The 23672-nt window shown below is 47.6% G+C and overlaps 1 protein-coding gene across 3 annotated transcripts; it reads left to right on the top strand.

The window, feature by feature from the left end:
- The first annotated feature begins 4373 nt into the window (after positions 1 to 4373).
- Arl11 (ADP ribosylation factor like GTPase 11) lies at positions 4374 to 6800 on the top strand. Of its 3 annotated transcripts, none has more exons than XM_050152229.1 (2): positions 4374 to 4871; positions 5347 to 6800. In XM_050152229.1, exon 2 carries the CDS (start codon positions 5494 to 5496, stop codon positions 6124 to 6126), a length of 633 nt encoding a protein of 210 aa, XP_050008186.1. In that variant the 5' UTR covers positions 4374 to 4871; positions 5347 to 5493; the 3' UTR covers positions 6127 to 6800. The 3 variants fall into 3 exon arrangements, with proteins under 3 accessions (XP_050008186.1, XP_050008187.1, XP_050008185.1); XM_050152230.1 differs by having other exon boundaries at positions 5304 to 6800; XM_050152228.1 differs by having other exon boundaries at positions 4375 to 4871; positions 5489 to 6800.
- Positions 6801 to 23672: the final 16872 nt, after the last annotated feature.

Genomic DNA, 23672 nt, shown 5'->3' with positions numbered 1-23672 from the left:
AGCATTGCCTGCTCTTCCAATGGTCCTGAGTTCAATTCCCAGCAACTACATGGTGGCTCACAACCATCTGTAATGAGGTCTGGTGCCCTCTTCTGACATGCAGGCATATATACGCAGACAGAATATTGTATACGAAACAAATAAATAAATAAATTTAAAAAAAAAAAGAAATGTGGAAAGATGCATTCCTTTATGAGCCTGGGCCGAAGGCCAACCTGTAGTGCACCACGACACTGCACTGAGCCCCACACATGCCACAAGGTGTGCTGTGACTTCAAGTGTCAGTCCTGACGAAAGGAGAAAGGAGGGAGTGAAACACCTGACACAGAGGAGTCAAGGAACAACAGGTGATAGCAGGGTAACCATGACAACCATGATAGACCGCATTCTCCTCTCTCTCTCTCTGCCTACCACCGTCCCACAGTGGTCTGGGACAGTACTGTCAGCCACTGCCTCCTGTCACCGCTAAAGAACTCAGCCATGGGTGTCACTAAGAAGTCTAACCTATAACAAAGAGAGAGGGGGAAGAAATAAGCATCCTGTAAATCTAAAGCAGAATTGGTACTGCGGCATCCTATATGGCAAGGCTCTAGGCAACAGGGAGTGTTCATTTCTTCTGTCCCAGAAGCCACAACCCTGTAATCTATCTGATGAAATAACTCGCTAATTTAACACTTTCCTTTGGAGGGCAGGGGGATATTTTGGGTTGGTTTGGTTTTTGCTCTTTGTAGATTTCAGTAACAAATCACATTGTTGCATGGACTTTTCTTATGGAAATTCACAAATGTCTATCCGTTGCAGGGTATCAACAAAGACCAAGTAATAATTCCATCCAAGTATGGGTCAGTGAACCAAGGAGTTGTTGGGTTTTATTTTCTTTCTTACAGTCATATTCATAAGGAATTACCACAGGAGGGTGAGCAACCCCAAAAGAACATCATCACCAAATCTTACCTCAGCTGGTGTGAATACTTCCCCATGGCAGTATTGATAGAGTGCCCCCTTTTAACCAGCCCTCTATTCTCAGTATACTCTGTCTTTGCTCCGGTCCCAGAAAGGGGCAGTAGAAATCGAGAGATTCTAGACACAGTGGCTAGAATCGCATATCAATGTCTAACGGTTCTCCCCACCACCTAGCACCTGTCAACAAATCCCATTTTGAGAAAGGCCTGTAGGTGACCACAACTGTTTGGACTTAGAATGTAACCCCTGCTGTATACTCGACAGTATAATCATGAAGACATTACACTATTTCTGCTGGAGACTGGAGTAAGATCATGTCGTTTTCAATACAATCTTACATGAAAACAATCAGAACCCTCTGATTACAAGCACTGGGAGCATAGCTAGACTTAGCCTGAGCTGTCATTGGCAAACATTGTTAACATGCACCCAGCTGAACACAGGGAAGGAAAGTGTTGTGGATTCATGAAGCTGCTCAGACAGGAAGTGAGAGAAATAAAAGACCGTGAAAGCTATAAAGGGCATCACTCCCGTTCACCAAGATCATCAAAGTGGCCCAGGCAGCCAAGAGCAGAGCTGAATGTGGCCGGAGCCGCGGAGGTGTAAGCGGCCATCCTATCCACGCAGCACCCCGGAGCAGTGGTGTGAGATCCCGTACCAGGACAGGTCCAGCAATTTGAGGAGCACTGGAGAACTGGCCCTGACGGAACGCAGCGCAGGGTCCAGGTGCCGCTGCCAGGATAAATATTCCTTCTAGTATGTTCGCTACAGATACGCAGCTTCAGGGAAAGCTGTGCTTGTGGCCGGTACTAGAAAGCAAGGACAGCCAGATCTCTGCCTTCCTAGGGAGGGAGGGGGAGGCTGTGGAGAACAATAAGGCAGCCACTTCCGGTTAGGACAGCCGGCTAGGAAACCTGCAAGAGGGTGCTCACAAATACACTTACAAGTGTGTGAAGAAGGGGCCTTTGAGAGGGTGCAACAGAACCCTTATGCCCCCTATACATAGATGATTACTTTTTTAAAAAAGCATGTGAAAATAAATACATAGGTATTATTACATTCTCTAAACAGAAGAAAAATTTCTTTCCATTTTCTGTCTACTGTGCCCTGTGACTGGCATAGACCTTTCTACATTCATACATCAATGTTCTTTACTTTTGAAACAAAGTCTCCAGCTCAGTAACCCAGCACATACTCATTATGGAGCCAAGGAAAACAACTCTGGACTTTTTTTTTTTTTCTAATTTTCCTGCCTCCGCTTCCTAAATACTGAGTAACGATTTGTTATCCATGAGGTTATAAATGACATTTTTTTTCATGAACGTCACATTATCTGGCTTCTCTGCCACCAGGCTCACACAGACACCCACGTCCCCTCCTGGCCTACAGGTTATGGGCAGAAATAAGCATGCTCCACATAGGAATAAGCCCACATTCTGGGTGGAAGAAACAGCCCACTCGCTCAGTACAGGTCATCTCAGAGGACTTCTGACTCAGGGCCTCCTCCTGCCCCCCACCTCTTCAGACCACTTACTCATGGGTGTCTTCCTCCAGCTGTGTTCCTCGCTACAGCTGAACCCCAAAACAAAGGAAGGCCCCCCATTTTTCTGGACCACTGTAGCGGCGTAAATGAACGGCAGACAGAAATTATAATAAAATATTCAGCTTTAATTAGGAAAAGACTTACAGAACGGAGAACAGGAAAGCCGAAGGGAAGGGGGGGGAGGGAGCACACCAGCAATATTTATTAGTAAAAAATATCCTCAGGGGACCCCACCCTACAAGCAAGGTGATTGGCTGGCGCTTCCCCTACAGAGCACATTTCCAATGGCCATTCTGAAGCTGTAGGAATGAAACTGTAAATAGCAGTGTGTTGCCCAAACCCCTTCCTTGGGAGAGACAAAAATAACATTGTCCCCACCCCCTCAGGTCCCAGAGATAAACCACAGAGAGATTCCTCCAGAGTTCACTGGGAACCAGTCATTGTATCAGGCCAATGGGGGAGGCTTACAGGCAGGACTGTAGGTAACCTTAACCAGACACTTTAGAAGGTCTGCACCCAAAAGGGATGGCAGCTTCTCCCATGGCTGTGTAGTTGGAGTCTCCTCCCTTTATCCTTCCCCACCTACATCCTCTAGTCCCTCCCCCAAGACCCCAAGGCCACTTGCAATTAGGGAAGAATTGCGCAGCCTTAGCTAGGGTAGCTTTACCCTCTCTGCCCCCTCCTCCCATGAGGAAAGGTATGCAGCCAACAGGCCCAACTGCAAAGAGCTTTTGAGTCCGGCTCCGCCCAACTCCTGTTCTACACAGGACTACCCACCCATAGGATCTTGAGATAAAATCAACATAAGGACTAAATAAAAGGAAAGTGGCGTGACAAAGTGGAAGAGAAGTCCACATGTAAAGTGTTCAGGCGTGAGCACATAGAACCTGCACATAGGCAATGGCACCTGACAATGGTGGACCACAGAGAGATGGAGCCCAGGGAGAGGCAAAGCATCCGCCGCAGCATCACCCTCACCAGTGGCTAACGCTGCTTTTCTGTAGGTCCGGTCCTCAGGAGACTAGATCAAGAGCAGCTTGCTATAAAGTGAGACCACCACAGTCCTTCCTCCCATAGTGTCACTGCATAAACACTTATTTAGATTTTCCTTGACATATATGTGTGTGTGTGTGTGTGTGTGTGTGTGTGTGTGGCGTATACAGCCAACAGGCCCAACATGTATACACCACACACATACATACACACATACACACACACACACTTTTGGAGAGTTTTTTTTGTTTAGAATCACACTGCACATTTTAATACACATATGGTTCTGTCTGACTAAACAGAGGGATTCTCTGATATCTAATGTTCTTTATTTGGGACTAACAGAGCACTGCAACGTGGGTTCATGCACCCAAGTCAGTGAGCTTCACAGGGGCTGACTTAAGAAAGGCTGAGATTCAAGTATACAGAAATACAAGGGCCTTGGGGTTCAGTGAGAGACCTTGTCTCAGGAAATAACGCAGTGAGTAACTGAAGAGGATGCCTGACATTGACCTATGACCTCCACATGCCTGCACATGTTTGTGCATGTGGATATACCCATACATACATACTTGTATTATACACACACATACACATGTGCACACATGCACACACCCAATGTAAGAGGATTACAAAACTATTTTGAAACTACTTAGGCTACAAAGAAAAATCAAAAGGGTTGTGCTAGTCCAAGATAAAACGGTTGTTGGGCACGATTTGTATAACCACTGTGTGCATGTGAGTGTGCGTGTATGTGTGTGTGCACGTGTGTGTGTGCGTGCGCGTGTTTGTGTGTGTAAGGTTGTGGTTCTAGTCTTTTATGAATATTCTTATCAGTTATGTATGCATGAGATCCCCTCCTTTATTTACTTATTTATTATTCATTAATTCATTTTTTTTCCTTTTTTGTTAGGGCTTGACAAGTGACTCCATTTTGATTGCTACAAGCATCACCGTTTTGCAAATCAAAGACTCTCCAGTCACCAGAAAAGTACCGATGCACGTGCCCCTGTGTTCAGAATTCCCACGGAGGTCCGCCATAGGAATCAAGGCAAAGAGCGACAGAAAGCAGCTACGCTTGCGCTTGCGCAATCCCCCACAGTCCTTGGGACTCAGCTGCTAAAAATGAGAACTGGTGCTGGTCTGGGCTCCACCAACCACTGGAGAGCTACCGTCTCTGGTACATCCCCACTACGGGAGGATGTCCGCCCTAACCACTTGAGAGAGGAAGCAGAAGAGGGACAAATTGCAACAGTTTACCACACTTCCTTCAGGCCTCACTCTTGGGACTGGCGACCAGCAGAGAGCAGCTTGATGGCGGAGGAGTGCCTTGGCGGAGGGACACCTGCCACAGACCAGGCTCACCACAGAGGTAACTTCAGGGCCTGCTCTCCTGCCCGCGCAGGAGTGAAAAAGGGCCCTTAATGCGGACTCCCAGGAGTGCTGTGTCCTCCCTCTTCCCTCCCCCAAGTTCTTCCTAAACTGTAGACAGTCCGTAGGCCTTAAAGACTAGGGTTTCTTAAAAACCACGTGGGGTGTTCTAGAGACCTTTTAGATGGTGTGGAAAACGTCCTGGCTCGGACTCAAATTCGCCTGAGTCAGCAGAGTTTGTCAATAGATGTTGGAGAGGCCAGTGTGCTGGGCCTGGGAGGAGTTCCAAGAAGTCAGCACTCGGCGACCCGGCTTCTCTACTCTGTCTGGAATGCAGTGTGCTGCCACTTCTGGGTCTAGGGAGGAACCTAGAAGGGCCAAAGGCCTCAGACGGTGCAAACTGAGAACAGTTTCTGCCTCCTCCACTGACCAGGGTCTGACAGCAGCTTCCTCTCGCCTCTGCTCTAACTACCTAGGAAGGACACCTGAGTTCTGTATCTTCCGACAGTCCTTCAGCGGCGCCAGAGATCAGAGACTCACACTTCCTCACTTCCTGGACCTTTCAAAGGCCCGGCCTGGGTCTGAACGCCTTCCCTGAAACGACTTCTTTCGTTCTAGGGTAGATGCTCAGCGTGTCGTCTGCATGGGTTCGCCTTTCTTCAGGAAGAAAGAATAGCAGATGCGCGCCCCCAGGCTCTCTGCAGTTGGATGTATTAGAGGCCACCATGGGCTCTGTGAATTCCAGAGGTCACAAGGCAGAAGCCCAGGTGATAATGATGGGTCTCGACTCTGCTGGCAAGACCATGATCCTGTACAAACTAAAAGGCAATCCTCTGGTGGAGACCTCACCCACTGTGGGCTTCAATGTGGAGCCCCTTGAATCTCCTGGACGTGTGTCACTGATTCTCTGGGACATCGGGGGACAGCCGCAGCTCAGGGCTACCTGGAAGGACTACCTGGAAGGCATTGACATCCTTGTGTATGTGCTAGACAGCACCGATGAAGCCCGCTTGCCTGAGGCAGTGGCTGAGCTCCAGGAAGTCCTGGAAGACCCCAACATGGCCGGCGTCCCTTTCTTGGTACTGGCCAACAAGCAGGAGGCGCCTGATGCTCTTCCATTGCTTGAAATCAGAAACAGGCTGGGCCTGGAAAGGTACCAAGACCGTTGCTGGGAGCTCCGGGCCTGCAGTGCTCTCACGGGCCAGGGGCTACAGGAAGCCCTGCAGAGCCTGCGGCACTTGCTGAGATCCTGCTGAAATGCCTTAGCCTGGGACTCCAGGCTGGAGCAGGACAGGGGTCAGGGCCAGCCAGACCCCCTGAGCAGGGGGAACAGTTTATCCTTGCTTCTATGAGCAGGAAAGGCCAAGTGATCCTTGAGAAACTACAGCTCAGTTTACCACACGCGAAATCCTTCTACTCCTGGGCGGGATGTTTTCTTCTCAGGACTTACTCCTGTCGGCACCACACTGAAAACAAACCAGTGCTTGTTTTCGAATAATCATAGCCAGCGGGAACATAAAAAGCCTCAGAATGCTTCATGTAACAGCTCAGTACCAAGTGCGAAGGTGACAGTTGATGACAATACCTGAGAACCAAGCTCACAAATGAAAAGAGGTTTCAAAAGTGCATCTGAGTGTCACCTGGACCTAGGTGTCACTGTCACCAGGAGGGGCTTCAGCTCCCACAGTGCTGCAGGCGTCCCCAGGGCCCTGGAGCCTTCCAGAATTCTCCCTGCTCTCCAACTCTGATGAGCCCTTCTCTGCCCTACATCCTATGTTGTGAAAAAATAAAATGACCCCACTTGTACTCCCTTTTTCTTCTCTGTAGCATGTCTTTCCTTAAAGCTGAGACGATGGGGCCTGGAAGATGGCTTAGCAGGTAATGGCACCTGCTGCTGACCCTGATGGCCTGGGCTTGGTCCCCAGAATCTACAGGATGGAAAGAGAAAACTGATTCCTACACATTGTCCTTTGTCCTCGACACAGGTGCTGTGGCATGTGGATATATATATATATATATGTGTGTGTGTGTGTGTGTGTATACACATCTATGTGTATGTATGTATTTACATATGTTATATATAGGTAAGCATGTGTCTCCCACCCTCCAAATAAGCAAATATTTTTAATTAATTTGTTTTTTTAAAACTATCTTTTCTCATTTTACATACCAATCCCAATTCCTGCTCCCTCCACCTTGCCCCCACCCTACCCCCATCCACTCCTCAGAGAAGATAAGGTTTTCCATGAGAAGCCACCAAAGTCTAGCACATTGATGAGCAAATATTCCTAACAATGTTTTCAATCATATCAAGCTTGGGACGCAGCTCAGTGCCTCGAATGCATGTACAGGGTTTCAGACTCAATCTGTAGCACTGGATGGGGGTGTAGCAGGTGTAGAGATCAGGGGTGGATCCGGGGTGCAGGAAGACAGTGGGGCCTCTCTGTAACCCCAGTGTTTGGGAGTCAGGCATGTGAGGAGAACTGTGGGCTGCAGGGCAGCAGGGCTGCCATGTGAATCAAGAATAACAGCAGAAGAGATCAGATCTCAGTTCTCATGAAAGGCACATAGCGAGAGCGCTTTGTTTGTGGCAAAAACAAAAACAATCCCCTTGCCTGGTGGCCGCACAGCACTGGGAAGAGGGACAGTCTACAGAGAAAGACCCTGGGAAAAGAGGGTCAGAGTACATAAATCAAGAAAGAGAGAAGGAAGGATCAAAGGAATGTAGGAAGGAAGGGAAAGAGAGGAAGTGGAGGAAGAAGGCAGAGGAAGGAGGGAAAGGAGCCAAGAAACAAAACTCAACCAGCGAACCACTGCTACCTGTGGACCAGGAGTTCTGGGTGATCAATCTGAAGATCCTGGTGACAGCAGCCGTTCTCTCCAACTCTCTCTCTACAGCCCAGGGATGGGGGGACAGATGTGCTGTGGTATGTATTACAGACACGTTTGTAGCCCACATTGTGAGACGGAACCTGTGTGTGTGTTATTAACAGCTGGACATCCACACATTGGAAATGGGTTTCTTGTTCTGAGTTAACCCCTCCCTGCGGTGGAGGAGTATGAGCTATATACAAGCAAAAAAACAAGACTCAGCATCCTGGGAGTGCCTGGGTCAAGGCATCTACAGAATGAGGGATAAGCACAAGGGATGGTGAGGGATGCGGAAAGTCTCGGGCTGTCCTCCAAATCATGTTCCTTGAGTCCCAGTCTCCCGATTTCTGGGATTACAGACCTGGGACCCCATGTTTGGAAAGGCATTTCTATTTTAATGTCTATGACTTCTTGAGATTTGTGGGGAGGGACTGTAGATAGACAAAGCTGGAAGTTAAGAAGAGACCAAGGAAGTGTGGATGCAAGGTACCAGGGGGAGGAGGGGAACCTCACAGGTGATAGTGAATCTGGGTTATCATGCCTTTAACAAGCACCTGTGGGGCATGGAGCTGCCACTTCCCTGGGTGTGTAGACAGCAAAGACCCAACCGATGGAGACACACCTAACTGACAGGCCGGCCCTGAGCATCCCTCCAGCCTGGCCCCTCTCCAACTCACAGTTTTGATGAGTCTCTCCACTGGTCACTGGCCTCCTGGGATACAAAGCCAGGAAAAATAAAGCTTTAGAGAAAAATCAGGCTGGGGTGGGATAAGTCAGTAAAACTGTGAAGTTAATTGGGGCGTGCTGGTGCGTGCCCGAGCAGTCAGAAGGAGCAGCTGTGGTCTTCAAGGGGGAAGCCTTGTGTCCCTGACTGTGTCCTACACTTCCAGAGTAGCTCCTCTCAGGGACAACAGAGACAGCTCAACACTGCCACCCCCAGCCCAAGGTCTTCTCCCCCCCCCCTTGGACAGTAAAGCTGGACTATACCACAGACAAGAATTTTAGGATGAGGCAAGGAAAGCTTTTAAGATTGAAGAGAGATTTCCGTATGTAGAAGGAATGGGAGGGGGAGGGAAGGGAGGAAGGGAGGGGAAGAGGAAAGGTAGAGAGATTATAGTACCCATCAAAGCTATAGGTGTGGGTTTCTTGAGAAAGATACTCACACGTTACAATAACTGTATATGTGGTGACCCTCTGGCTAAGTTATGTTCTTCAAATGATATAATGCACAACATGTTTTAAAAATTAAGCAAGCCTTAGAATGTAAACAGGCATGAGCACACTATGCCAGCAACATAGAGATGTTTAGGTCTTTCTTCAGGGTCAGACTTTGAATGAAAATGATGACGCAGCCAAGGCTAGGTATGGTTGAAGGGAAGGTTTTTATTGTGGACACGAGGGCGAGAACAGCTAGAGGAATCTAGAAGAGTCCAGACTGAACAGGGCCAGCAGAATATACCAAGTCATGGAGGAACCCTGTCTCGAAAAACGAGAAAGAGAGAGAGAGAGAGAGAGAGAGAGAGAGAGAGAGAGAGAGAGAGAGAGAGAGAGAGAGAGAGAAGAGATGGCAAGCAGGCCCTGAGGATCAAGGAGTGGAGCCAAGACAGCCTGGGGCCAAAATGGCTGTTAGGTCGGAAAGAGAAGCTGGGGAAAGGAAACAAAGTTTGCTCAGGTGCTGGAGAAATTTAGGGTAGGGCACCGGGTGGTGGTGGTGATGGGGGTGGAGTTGAGGAGTGCTGAGAACAGCCAGGACTCTGTAACAGGTACTTGAGATGCTGAGAGCACCTGGGGCCAGAGACTGCTTTGATAGGTTAAATGGGCATCTCAGTCCTTCGTCCTGAGTTTCTTTGAGACCTAACTGGGTTCACAAACTGCATCGATTTCCTTGGTTACAATCTACCCCTTCCTTACTCCAGACTTCCCTTCTGAGCTGACTCTTGGCAAACACAGGTTTTTCTTTTCTAATTTTATGGTGTTTGTTTGTTTGGCTTCTGTTTGTTTGGAGTTGAGGAGGGAACCCAGGGCCTTGTACTTGCTAGGCTCTACCCTTGAGCTGAACCCCAGCTCACACATCACAAATGAATTATGCTCTATATGTTTATAGGCTTCAGAGTGACTGCAGAGGGAGTAAGGGTTTCAAGGATGCCTAATTGGAGACAGAGGCAGCTACAGCGACCCAGCTGGAGAGTTCCTCAAAGGGCAGAGTGGGGCTGCAGGGTCACAGGGTCACAAGGTCACAGAGTAGAGCTATAGATGCAGGGGACAGGACTTCAACTCTGCAGAGGGAGGTGAGGTCTGGGTGAGTGGGCAGATGGACAGACAGACAGACAGACAATGAGCAGTGGAGACAAGCTGAGCTAGAGCCCCGGAGACAGTGGGGGGTTCTCTATCCTTCTGTCCCTTGATGCACACAGCAAATGGTCATTTGACAGGTCCAAGGGACCATCACCATCACACCGTAGCAGACCCTCACGTGGGATGCTGCACCCTTGCTCAGTCAGGTGTGTTCTGGAAATCCTTGGTTCTGGTCTTTCTGATATGCCATATGCACCTATGTTCCTAAATGACTTTGATAAATTTACAGAGGTTCTTTCTTAACTCCTAGAATAAGTTACTTCTCAGCCTGTGCCTCACAAGTGGTACCTATGCACATGGTACCACACAGAGTCTTCCTTCATCCACATTATCGCTCTACATGGAGCCAGGCACCGTGGCAAAATGGAGTCACTCAGGGCAAAGCTGAACATGAAAGGCACGGTTACATGCAATATGCAGTCACTTCGTGTAGGATGCAACCCCTATAAGGTTTAAAACATTCAGGAAAATTATGTATGCCACTTTACCTTTTTTTTTTTTCTGGTTAATGAATGCCAGTGTGAAAAATATTGATCTCACTCAAAAGGGATACAAGATGACTTTTTCTGAAGCCAAAAATGAGTGACCATGGCCCAAGAACACAGATTAAGGACACCACAAGGTCCGTGTTCCAGTGTGGTAGCAGTTTAAAGTTTTTATAAGAACAGTTGCAAGCCAAGGCACTATTCAAACATATTGGTGGGCCCATCAGGAAGTTGGGTCGCAGCACAGCGTGGAGAACTCTGCCATGGGCTTTAGTTGTTGACAGTGTTTCTATCCTTTTGCCTTGTGGAAAGAAGCAGTCTCTCTGGGTTAATTTTCTGTTCAACTTGACACAAGCTAGAGTCAACTGGGAAGAGGAACCTCAAGTGAGATGTCTTCACCAGATTGTAGGCAGGTCTGTGGGCATTTTCTTCATCAGTGACTGATGTGGGAGGAGCCAGCCCACTGAGGGCAGTTCCACCAGGGCAGGTTAACCTGAGCTGTATAAGAAAGCTGGCTGAGCAAGCTACAGGAAGTAAGGCAGTAAGTGGCCTTCCTTCATGGTCTCTGCTTCAGCCCCTGCCTCAAATTCTTGCCTTGGCTCAACAGACTTGTAACCCATAAACTCTTTCCTCTCGAAGTTGCTTTTGGTCATGATTTTTTATCACAGTAACAGCAAACTAAGGCAAGGTTTGCTTATACATGCTAAAGGATTTATGACAGCAGATATTGGATCAGATACAGAGGAGGGCAATGAATGTATCTTTAGGAGGGTAAAGATACCCCAAGATCATCAGGCCCTGGAACTGCAACATTCCAAGGTCTCCACATGACAACAGTTCTATTCAGCCAATTAGTCTTTGTAGACACAGCTTCTTCTTCTTTTTTTTTTTTTTTTTTCCCAAGAGGGATTCTCTGTAGCTTTGGAGCCTGTCCTGGAAATAGCTCTTGTAGACCAGGCTGGCCTCGAACTCACAGAGATCCTCCCCCCCCCCCACCTCCACCTCTGCCTCTGCTGGGATTAAAGGAATACACCACCACCCAGCAACACAGCTTTCAGTGAGTCTTGGTCACAACGCCCCTGCTGGCTTGGCATTGTGACATTATGAGGCACATCAAAAGATCTGGGGATGAGAGTAGTGTTAATCCCATAAAACTTGAGGTTACAAATACTTTAGCCCTGTGGAAGCGGAGGGTTTGTTTTGTTTTGTTTTAAACAGAGTCTCATGTAGCTCAGGCTGGCCTCAAACTTGATGCGCAGCCGACATTTTTCATTGTTAGCATCTTTGTCTAGGGTATCGTTAGGGATATTTTAGTTTATCAGTTGAGTCGAAGTTTCTAGACTCTCAGTCAGCCTGAAAGGCAAACCAGATCTTTGCCTTCTCAGACCTCTTAAATCCCCTATTCTTTCTGTCTTCCTTCCACAACCCAGGCACAGGAACGGGCACACCACAACTCCCTCCTGTTAGACAGGGTGGGGTCAAATCCTCCAGAGCAGTCAGATGGTATTTGCTGGAGAGAGTCTGTTGGCTGTTTGCTCAGTCACAACTGGGTCACAAGGCTCTTACACAAGTGTGTGGCCTCAACCTGGGCCTGCTTTCCTTTGAGGCAGGGATGACTAAGCAGCTTTGGGAAGACCTCAGGGTCACTCCCCTGCAGGTCCACCTCTGGCCCTTTGTGATGGGCATGTAGATAACCAAATCCAATTCTGAGGCCGCAGGACAAACACATGGTTATTGATGCTAAAACTAATTTGGGGTAGTGTGGGGTGTCTTCAAGGAAGCCAAAGAGAGGAGGCTATTGAGTTATTAGCCTAAGTAGTGACGTGTATACACACATTTGATTGTATGGGCTCCCCAAACCTCAACAGGCGGGCAACAGGGGAATTAAAAGAAGGGAAAGAAAAGAAGAATGGAAGAAAAAAATGAAAAAAAAATTCATAAAAGCCAAAAAGAAGAAGAGAGACTCACAGGTTTGAGATGAACATTGAAACCATGGCATGTGGAAACAGTTCACAGGGCAGAGTCAACACTGTGTCGGTCTGTGCAGCTTGACAGGTTTCCTCTCCAGCACTCACCAGTCCAAGGGAGGCAGCATCAACCCCTCTGATGTGCCCAGACTTAAGAAATTTCTACTCTGGTTTAGAGACAGGGCACAGGACACAGAGTGGGTCACACACGTCATTTGCGCTTCAGAGACATGTCTCCAGAGTCCACACTTTCACGTGACACAGGACTTAGGCTCTAAAATCAGAAGGTCTCAGGACTTGCCACAGGCAGGACCAAAGTGCGATCAAAACCAGAGGCAGTGGAGAGTGTAGGGGGAGAATGACCTCAGCCCGCCCTCTCATCTCTCTCCAGCAGCAGCTGCCCCTGTGCTGAGCAGAATGTTGTTATTTCTTCTCTGGTGGCCTTGCCCGATGAGAATGGGGGAAGACACATAAGGAACTGGAGATTGACAGGAAGTTCGTGAACTGAGCAGAGGCTGTGGGGACCTCTCTGACTTAGCTCTCACGTGTGACAGAAAGCACGTGTGCCCCACACCAGGACTGAGATGCTGACCAGCAGAAGGTCAGCACTGTCCTCAGATGACAAGCCCTGGCCACATCCACAGAGTTCACACCATGCTTTCTTTCTGCTTTTCCACTTTCATTTTTCATACAGAGAGATATGTGAATATCAAAATGACAGCAAGGTTCTCTGTAGCAATGACACTGAACTCCAGAGGATGATATAGAAGGCCTGAAAAATTCTAGGGGCAGTGTAAGCAGTAAGCCTATATTGTACTCGATTCTGAGTCAACGCTCGTCAATAATTGAGTGACTAAGTCCATAAAGGGAAGGGACAGCTCCACCTGACAAGAGAATTTCAGTTCATAAGTGTAAAAGTACGGAGAGGAACAGAAAATCACCCTAGAATATTCTAGCAATCACTGCTGCAGGTTAGCTTCATCATTGGATGCTTAAATTATGTGGTGAAAATTTGAGACTAGCCTGGGCTACATTAGGCCTATGTGAAAAACAAACAAACAAGTAAAAAACAAATGTTTAAGGGGAGCCCACATGACATGACCACTCAGACACAGTTTATAGCCAGTTGGAAATCTTTATTCCAACTGTCTGGAACTACACCCAGGTATTCAGGACCCAAGTATAATGTCAAGTGTTTAGGGTAAAGGATTTTAAAAGGCAAGACCATACCCTGGTATCTCGCCCTGTAGCTGCAATAGTTTAACAGATACTAAGATAAACAGTCACTCGAAGGGGCAGTCTGGACAAGCAAGCAGTTTAACAGAAGCTATGTTAGCTGGGGCATCTTGACCTCAGGTTCCTAGAATAGAGGTGGGTAGTTTTCCATGGGTTTCTCCATCAAGGAGATAAAATTTTGGAACCTAAGTGGTCTCAGCAAAAACACAAGATGGGGAAACCTGTGCACTCTTTTGCCCTGTAACAAAATTATTGGGAAAAATGCAGAAATCACTTAACCATGTAGACAGGTCAGCATCACCAGCATCAATAAAAAAAAAAAAACAGGAAAGAATGAAAGATAAAAGAAAAAGAAAAAAATTGAAGAAACAGCTCTCACCTCAAAGGAATAAAAGACATGGTTTATTTTGGAGCTAAAATATGAATGACGAGGGGCAAGAACATAGATTTCAATCTCCAAAAATACTATGCTCCAGGAAGGTATCAATTTCATGAACTTTTTATGATAAAAGAACACAGCTATTAATCAGGGCGGTTTTCAAACATACTGATGGATACATCAAGTTGATGGGTTATAGCCAGCTACGGAAACTGCTATAGGCCTTGCATTGTGTCTGACAACACTGATACAAAGATTTTGCTAGTATGTTCTAAAGGTATCTGTCAGGTATTAGGTCTGGCTATGTCTGTTAGTCATGGGATACTAAGCTATATAGTCAGCTGCAGGTGTCCCAAGAGAAACTCCAGCTAGGCTGTGGCCCTACAACATGTCAGGCTCTCCCCATCACTCAAGTTTTTGTCAGTCATTTGGCTTTGCAGGGAGCGAGGAGTCACTGTTGTGAGGGTCTCGGCTGGAAGGTGAGCATGGCTTCAGCATGTCGTCCTGGAATGACAGTGAGGATGGCTGTGATGGGAGCATCTGAGGGATTCATGAGTGGAAACTGAATGGCAGCCACTGTGGAGGGGACACAGGCTGAGCACGTGGGCCAGACTGGGCTGGCTCGGGAGGAGATGGGCTCAAGTTCCATGCCAGCTGGGGCAGAGTGCAGCCCCAAGTCAAAGCAGCTGACACCATCCTGAGGTGGCAGTGGCCTGGTTCCGTGAAACCCGTGACATAGCAGTGCTGACCGACGTGAAGTGACTTGGGAAGCAGGTTTCAGGTTCCCAGAAGCTTAGGAGATGCTGGGTTGACTGACATAAACCAGATTTCTTCAGTGCAGGACATATCAGAGCTTCCCATATGAGGATGGTCATGGTCACTGTAAGATAGTTAGGGGAGATGATGCGGTGTTGATCATGACCATGAGACTCCATGGGAACAGAACACTGGACCGGAGAACTGGCAGCACTTTCTAGATGAGGGATGCAGCACAAGGGGCTGACGTTGGCAGGAAAAGAATATGGGTTTTGTTTTGCTTTGCTTTGTTGCTAAGCAAGCGCTTGCCAACCATTGAGCTGCAGCCCCGGACCTGGCTCTTGTATTTTGATGCCTTCACCACCAATCACCAATGCTCTACCCAAGTGGTTGAAGGTGACTGCCTGTCTTGCACTCGCTCTCCTCAGGGGCTTCCACTTCAGTTTCCAGGTTCAAGGGCCTGTTAGTGGGGTTCCTGGACTGGACACTTCTCCAGCTGAGGAAGTCCCACTCGCCTGAATCAAGGACGGACTTCTTAAGAAGCTAACACTGAAGGCTGGCAAGATGGCTCAGTGGGTAAAGTCTGTCCCAGAAGAAGGAGGATCCTAAGCATGCATCCCCAGCACACATAGAGAAAAGCAGCCATGCTTAACTGAAGCTGCACGTGTTCTTAACAGCCGACCATCTCAGCAGCCCGACACAGGGTCTTCTGCTCTCTAACGTGCCCTTCTCTGAGGTGCTACCTTTCCACCCATAGTTCTAGCAACTTCTGTCCTTGCCCTGCAAACCCAGCATGCTTTCATTCCATGGTACTGAAATGCATTGTCTACTGACCTTATTCCATGGTAAAAATCTTCTCACCCCTATATTTTACCCCAATATCAGCTTCCTAGCTGGGCACAAGAGCCCAAGGTCCTTACCCATTGGTCATGTCAGAGTATATCCCTCAGTTAAAAATGGAGAAGCCACCCAGGTACTTTGTGGAGAACCCAAAGTAAGCAAGGTAGTCACTGAGACTCTTCGGGGTGGGGGCCTTCAACCCTTGATCATGGGCCACCTCTATCTCTCTTTTATCTGAACAGGAAGAGGAAAGTCTTCCAGCATAAGGCCCCGTGTTTTCGAAGCACTGCCTACACCATGTGGCATTTTGCCAACAGGTGGCAGTCTGCCAGGATAAGCTGACTGTCACCCAGAATTCCCTTGAGAGCTGCCTTCACCTTCACCTCGTCGCTGGCCTCATCCACTTCTTCTGAGAGGGAGGGTGTCGAGTCAGTGTCTGAAACCTTCAAGGTCCGCAGGAGCCTCTCCAGATTATTTTTGAGTGTTGGGTTTCAGTTCTTGATGTAATCACTTAATTTGACAAATAACTCCACCTGCCTGTGTTGCACACTGGGATTCTGAGCCAACTGTGAGTACCTGGTAAGGCACCAGGAACTCCTCAGCCTTGCTGGTGTCTGTGCTTCAGGGCTGCACAACAGGAATGGGAGCCTCCTGCCTGGGCACAGCATGTCTCTTGGTGCCCACGGAAGTGATGGTGAAGGTGGCTCCCTTGGGCCAGAGCACTATAGTCTTTGGGAGATGGGTGGCCTTCTTGGTCCCATCATTGCCAGCTTTCATGATCAGTGTGGCCTGTGGATCTTCAGATACGGTTATTTGGGGGGCTCCCAGCTGGGAGCACTCAGAGGATCCAGGGCCAGGGAAGAAGGCTCTCCCAGATAGGGATTCTCTCCTCCAAACTTAGGGCTGTTCCTGGTCCTCTGCTGACTGGATCAGGGAGCCACGGACCCCTCCCCTTACAGCTGTTCTGAGTTTCCCCCTCACAGGAAGACAGTGATGATGGAGTTCAGGGCCTATTCTGTGGGCTGAGTGAAGGCCAAATGACCGCATGAGCTGCAATGGGAAAGCCCAGCGCAGTGAGGGGTTTGCTGTGCCCATCCTCCCGGGAGCACATGCCAAGCACTGGACCAACCATTCTGGAGAAGGCTTAGAACCAGCGAACCAGGCCTCTTGCAGGGTCTCACTGGCAGACAGTTCCAAACCGGTCCCACTGAGCACACTGCCAGGCCCTAGCCCTGTGGCCGTGGTGCTTCAGATCCACCTCCCACACCCATGTTATCAGTCAGGCCTCTCAGCTTTCATTTTCTCATTCTTTGATAGCTAGAATAAGATCGTCGTTCTTGGGGTTCATGGGATTACTGAGGGCTGGGAAGTACCGTGAACAGAAGCTCTGAAGAGGAACAGGTCTGTGCCTGGGCACTGTCCACGGTCAGTCTTTCCTTGGATGCCTGCCAGGTTGGTATCCCAAAGCCGCCACTTTCCCTCCCCCATTTACTAACTGCCTAAGACATGGAAACGGCCAATGACTGGATGAGCGTGTGGCTTTCACAGTGGGCAGCCTGTACCCAGAACCCAAGAGCCTGTGAGGTGCTGGGGAAAGGCCCAGTCTCTGGAGATTTTTGAACTCAGGTCTTGGAAGAACCAGTGTCCATGGATCTCACTGCCCTTCTACCCTCACCCTGGCCTTTCCCTAAAGACTCCTAAAGCTAAAAATACCCTGCCACCTGCTGCCCAGGGAGACAGTCAATCACCCGCCTTCTAACCCCAGAATCCCAGCCAGATCAGGCTCACTGTGGCTGAGGGCACAACCCCAGGGGGGTCAAATTCACTTCTTCCCATCAGGCTGCTACCAGCAGCTTTCCCTACTGCCTAGGAAGAGGCTAGGGGCGGGAGGGCAATGCCCACAGCCAGCAGGACCAGCTTGAACTTTCTGGAGCCAAGGTGCCAGCTGGGTGTGGGCAATCTGGGAGAGGGCTACTGAGGAAGAAGGCTCCAAAGAAAGTAGTGGATGAGGCCACAAGAGGCAACTGTTGTACTGTATTAGAACAAAGTCAGCACAGCCACAAGTTACCACCGTACTGTCTTGTTAACCTGCGGCCAGCAGATGTCACTATTAACAAGGAACACAAGGATCTGTGGTGAGATCCCTGGGCAGGAAGTGAATTAATGGAGACAGCTCTGGCTTGCCCTGGGCACTCAGGGGCACATGGGAGAAAACTGCTAACTGCTTCCAGTTCTAATGAAATCCCACTCAACAAAAACACAACCAAGAGATGTCAAAGGTCAATTCACTTGCAGTCGTAACACAGGGCCACAGACAAGAAATGAGGAGCAAAGGAAGAAATTTTAATGGAAAAGGCTTAAGCAAAAGGCTTCATCAACAAAGACACATGTGGGGGCTGTGACACAGGACGTGCAGATTACATTTGAAAATGTGAGGATCCTTGAGAATGTTCTAGAAAAAGCAAAGTATTAAAACTAACTGCTGTCAGGCCACGCATTCTGGCACATATCCTGTGATCCCAGCAAACCAGAAGCAGAGACAGTCAGATCCCTTAGTTTGAGTCTAGCCTGGTCTACAGAGAGAGTTACAGGTCAATAACTAGACTGAGAAACCCTGTCTCAAACAACAACAAAAGTACAAGTAACTGCTGTCACTCAACTGCATGGTCCAAGCAGGAAAATATAAACAACAGAACAGTATATAAGCAACAAGCCAAGGGATGGAATTAAAGGCTAATCACGTATAATGAGACCCACGTGGTCAGAAGTTATTGAGTCTGGTGGTTTGAACGAGAGTGGCCCCCTGGGCTTGTACGTTTGAATGCTTGGTCCCCAATGGTAGAACTGTTTGGGAAGGATTAGGATGACCCTGTTTGGGATGTGTCACTGGAGGCTGGCTTTAAGGTTTCAGAAGTCAAGGCCATTCCCAATGTGTTGTCTTCTCTCTGTCTCGTGTGGATCATACAAGCGCTCAGCTCCTGCTCCAGCACCACGCCTAACAGCACATGCTGGCCATGGACCAAGAACCCCAATTAAATGCTTCCTTCTATGTGTTACCTTGGTCAGGGTGTTTTCTCATGGCAATAGAAAATTAAAGAAGACACATGGGTAATTTTTAGTGCACAATGCCTCCGCTCTGAGATTTTCAGACCTTTCATGTCCTTGGGAGCATCTCTAGTGATCTGTGTGAGACTCACGGTTGGAGTAGGAAAACCATGTTGTTGTTGCTGCTGCTGCTGCTGCTGCTGCTGCTGCTGCTGCTGCTGCTGCTATTGTCTTGGAGGCACAGTCCTGCCCTGTAGCCCAGCTGGCTCTAACTGGAGCTTTTCCGCCTCAGCCTTCTGATGATCTAATTACCTAAGTTCTACCACGCCTGCAGGAAGGATCTAATTAACTACGTCCTATCACACCTTGCTGGATGGAGCCATTTAAGTGAAATTTGACCTAGTCCATTGGTCCTCTAACCCTTGTGTGCCTCAGTTTCCCTGTTCATAAACAGGATTTTTTTTTTAAAGACCCCTTTAAGCAACACAAATCTAGGATTCCATGTGTGGCCTCAGAAGGCTTCTGTGTCACTGGAAAAGTGGGTGAGAAAAATTACTATTGAATGCTCCTCAGGGCCACTTAAGTGACAGAGACAACAGCTTGGAGACATGGACAAGGTAAGGGTTCAGGGGGAAGGGATGAAACCAGGACCTAACTTTGCAGCATGATGGGTGTACTGGAGACTCTCTCAGAGTTGACAAGAGACCCTCTAAATACTTTACAGCGCAGTCTGCTTGCTCCACAGCACATAAACATCCGAAGAAACTGGCTTCACAAGTCAAGGGTCATCGTTACCACCCGGCCCCTGCTGCGCGCACACATTTCTCAGAAGTGAAAGATCCTTCACACCATCCACAGGTAGATTTCACATAACACGGAGACCTGCAGCTGCACAGTGGGAAGCAGATGACAAGGGCCAGAGGATAGTAACGTTCCAGATGTTAATACACACCCAGGAGAATCTTTAGGAGACTGAACCCAAGTTTGTCGTCCAGATTCTCTCTGGTCAGAGTCATGCTCTCTCCATCCTTCCCCTTCTTTCTCCACTGAGACAGGGTCTTACTATGTCATCCAACTGGTCTCAGCTCAAAAGTCCTTCTGCCCCAGCCTCTGGAGTAGCTCAACCCACAGATACACATTCCCAATACCCAGACTGTTTTGATTTTTTTTTTCTTTTAACTCTTCTAACTTTCCATTCTCAGCATTGCACATCTACCAGTTTTAGTTTGAGAGTTTTTTTTTTTTTATTGGAACTCAGGGTGTTAGGCACACACTTTACCACCACAGCCAAGCCCTTGTAATAAAACAAGTCTTGAAGGAAGTTCATCCAGGAAGCATACTATATTGGGTTGCCTAGACTATTAACTTCTTAGGATTAACTAATGGGTGTGATTGCTTCCTACAGTGAAGCAAAGGTGAGAAATGAATTACATACGCGATATGCAGGGATGTCCAGATGTGCTTCATGAAGAAGATGCAGTCTCCAATTAAAGAGTGGGTGGAGGAGGGTGGTGCCCTTGTCCACCTATGCCGGGCATGCACTGCCTCGTACTTTAGGGCCTGGGAAGTATGGCAGCTAAGCTGCTTATTTGAGACTTTGCCCAATTAATCTCTTTATAGATTTGTTTATGTTAACATAATTTCTTTATTGATTCTTTGGGAATTTCATGCACCATAATTCCACTCACCTTCCAGTTCCCCTATTGCCTCCCCTTACTCCTGCAGTACCCCCAAAGGAAAAACTTTTTAAAAATCAAACCAAAATAAAATAAACAAAAAAATAGGCACAAAACATCCCAAGAAATTAAAACAAAACAACAGAAAAAAACTCTTGGCCTCTCCTCCTTTCCTGCCTCTCCAATACCTCCTCATTTGTCCTGGTGGCATCGGAAGCAGTATGCCACATGATACACCCTTTTGTCCAATCAGCTTTAGAAGCAAATGTTCATAGCAACGAGTGGTTGGTCTGGTTTTTTTTTTTTTTTTTTTTTTTTTTTTTTTTTTTTTTTTTTTTTTTTTTTTTTTTTTTTTTTTTTGGTTTTTCGAGACAGGGTTTCTCTGTGGTTTTGGAGCCTGTCCTGGAACTCGCTCTTGTAGACCAGGCTGGTCTACGAACTCAGAGATCCGCCTGCCTCTGCCTCCCGAGTGCTGGGATTAAAGGCGTGCGCCACCACCGCCCGGCCGAGTGGTTGGTCTGGATCAAGGGCTCTGGTTTCTGGTACACCGTCTTCACTGGATCCCCACCAGAACTCCTCTGTGCTACCCAAGGACTGCCCAATTGTGCAGAGACATTGGGTTTTGTTTACACCTCCACATCATAGTCCATCACTGAAGGAAGTCAGGGCAGGAGTTCAAACAGGGCAGGAATCTGGAGGCAGGCGCTGAAGCAGAGGCCATGGAGGGGTGCTGCTTCCTGGCTTGCTCATCATGGCTTGCTCAGCCTGCTTTCTGACAGAACCCAGGACCACCTGCCCAGCTGAGGCACCGCACACAATGGGCTGGGCTCTTCCACATGAATCACTAATTAACAAAACGCCCTACAGGCCTGCCTATTGCCCTGTCTTATTTTCTCAATTGGGGTTCTCCCCTCTCAGATGGCTTTAGCTGTGCCAAGTTAGCATAAAATTAGGCAGCATGCTAAGCAAGCCCTTGACCAACTGAGCTACATCTCCAGCCCAGGATTTATGTTTTAATGAAAAAAAAAAATACCAAGGGCTGGAGAGATGGCTCAGAGGTTAAGAGCATTGCCTGCTCTTCCAAAGGTCCTGAGTTCAATTCCCAGCAACCACATGGTGGCTCACAACCATCTGTAATGAGGTCTGGTGCCCTCTTCTGGCCTGCAGGCAAACACACAGACAGAATATTGCATACATAATAAATAAATATTAAAAAAAATACCAAGCAATGGGTTTTATTTTGACATCTTGAAACATACTTTGCCCTTATTTGTCTTCTTCCCCACGGTTCCTCTTTCCTACTTCAGCCTTCATGTCCCACGTGTTCTAATTACCCCCTCCCTCTCCTACAACCTCAAAACTGCTTTTTCCATTCCCATGGTTCCTAGTTTCTTTGGCCTCCACACAACAGATATGATGAGAAGTCAAGCACAGGGCAATTGATTCCTAAGCAAAATGTAAAATTTAAATGTTTTATTTATTCATTGTATGTGCCTGGATGGTTAAAGCGTGCATGCATGTCTATGCAACTTGTGTGCCTGGCATCTGAAGAAGGCACTGGGCATTCCTGGGACTGGAGTTACAGACAGTTGTGAGACAGTGTGTGAATGCTGGGAATCAAACCCAGGTCCTCTTCAAGAGCAAGTAATCTTATCCACTGAGTCAACTCTCTAGCTTTTAGATTTTATTTTTATGTCTGTGTGTGCAACATGTTCATACTTATGTGTGTATTTGTCTGTGCAAGTACACGTCTGTGCCGGGCGGTGGTGGCACACGCCTTTAATCCCAGCACTCGGGAGGCAGAGGCAGGCGGATCTCTGTGAACTTGAGGCTAGCCTGGTCTAGAAGAGCTAGTTCCAGGACAGGAACCAAAAAAGCTACAGAGAAACCCTGTCTCGAAAATCCAAAAAAAAAAAAAAAAAAAAAAGTACACATATGTGTGGAGGCCAATGATTGATGTTTAATGTCTTCAACTGCTTTCTACCATGTCTCTTGCTAAGTCCAAAGCTCACCAAGTCTACGAGTCCGGCTGCTTAGCAAGTCCCAGGATTCTCCTGTTTCTGGCTCTCCAGAGTTACAACTCCAGAAGTGTCCTGCCGTGCCTGGTTTTCACATGGTTGCTGGGAATTGAGAACCCTCATGTGATGTGGGATTCCCTTCTGTATGCTGTGATTACCACTGATTAATAAAGAAACTCCCTGGACCTAGAGCAGGGCAGAACAGAGCATAAAGCCACATTTGAAGAGTTGGTGAAATGGCTCAGAGGGCAAAAGTGTCAAGCCTGACAACCTGGATTCAATACCTGGGACCCACATGGTGGGGAGAACTGATTCCAGCATGCTGAAAAACAGCACGGGGCTCCCCATCTTAGTGCAGAACACAGACACCACGTTTCTATTCTACTTCTCTCGGTCACCCCGACTGTTAAGGCACAAATCGCACTGTGACAAATCTATTGGAATTTATTTTATTTTTTGGTTTTATGAGAAAGGGTTTCTCTGTAGCTTTTGGGCCTATCCTGGAACTAGCTCTTGTAATATTGTTAAGGTTTACCAGTTGGTCATGGTGGCACACACCTTTAATCCCAGTGGTCAGAGGCAGAAGCAGGGATATCTCTATGAGTTCAAGACAAGGCTGGACTACAAAGTGAGTACCAGGACAGTCAGGGCTACATAAAGAAACAGTTTCTCAAAAAAAAAAAAAAAAAAACCACTTTCTTTCTTTCTTTCTTTCTTTCTTTCTTTCTTTTCTTTCTTTCTTTTTTTTTTTTTTGAGATAGGATCTACATACACTATGTCAACCAGACTGGCCTCAAACCCATGAACTGCCTTAGCTTGCCAAGTACACACAAACACCACTGCTCCAGGCACCGCTGCTGTTTTCTCCTGGTGCACAAGTTTGAAAAAATATAAGTACAAAACAGAATCATTCCTTTTACTTCTGGGTTTAAACCACTAACCCAAAAAGACCACTGAGAAGAATAAAAGCTGAAGGAAAATGTAATTTTGGAATAAAAATGTATACTACTCCTTACACTATTCTGCAATACTGTACATTTACTTATATGGCATACAAAGTATGCAAGTCATAAGAGCATCGAGTTAAATGGGACCTTATTACAAGTGAAAACTTACCCGCCACCCCCTCCTGTTGTTGAGAGTGCAACTCGGGGCCTTGTGAGTGCCAGGCAAG

This window comes from Alexandromys fortis, unplaced genomic scaffold (assembly GCF_014885135.2).
Source record: "Alexandromys fortis isolate MF-2015 unplaced genomic scaffold, M_Fortis_MF-2015_v1.1 scaffold_75, whole genome shotgun sequence".
Taxonomy (NCBI): Eukaryota; Metazoa; Chordata; class Mammalia; order Rodentia; family Cricetidae; genus Alexandromys; species Alexandromys fortis.
This window is presented reverse-complemented; position numbering and strand designations above follow the sequence as displayed.

What these genes read in the sequence shown, in the direction of transcription:
- Arl11 (XM_050152229.1), top strand. Translation starts at nt 5,494, where the DNA reads ATGCTCAGCGTGTCGTCTGCATGGGTTCGCCTTTCTTCAGGAAGAAAG.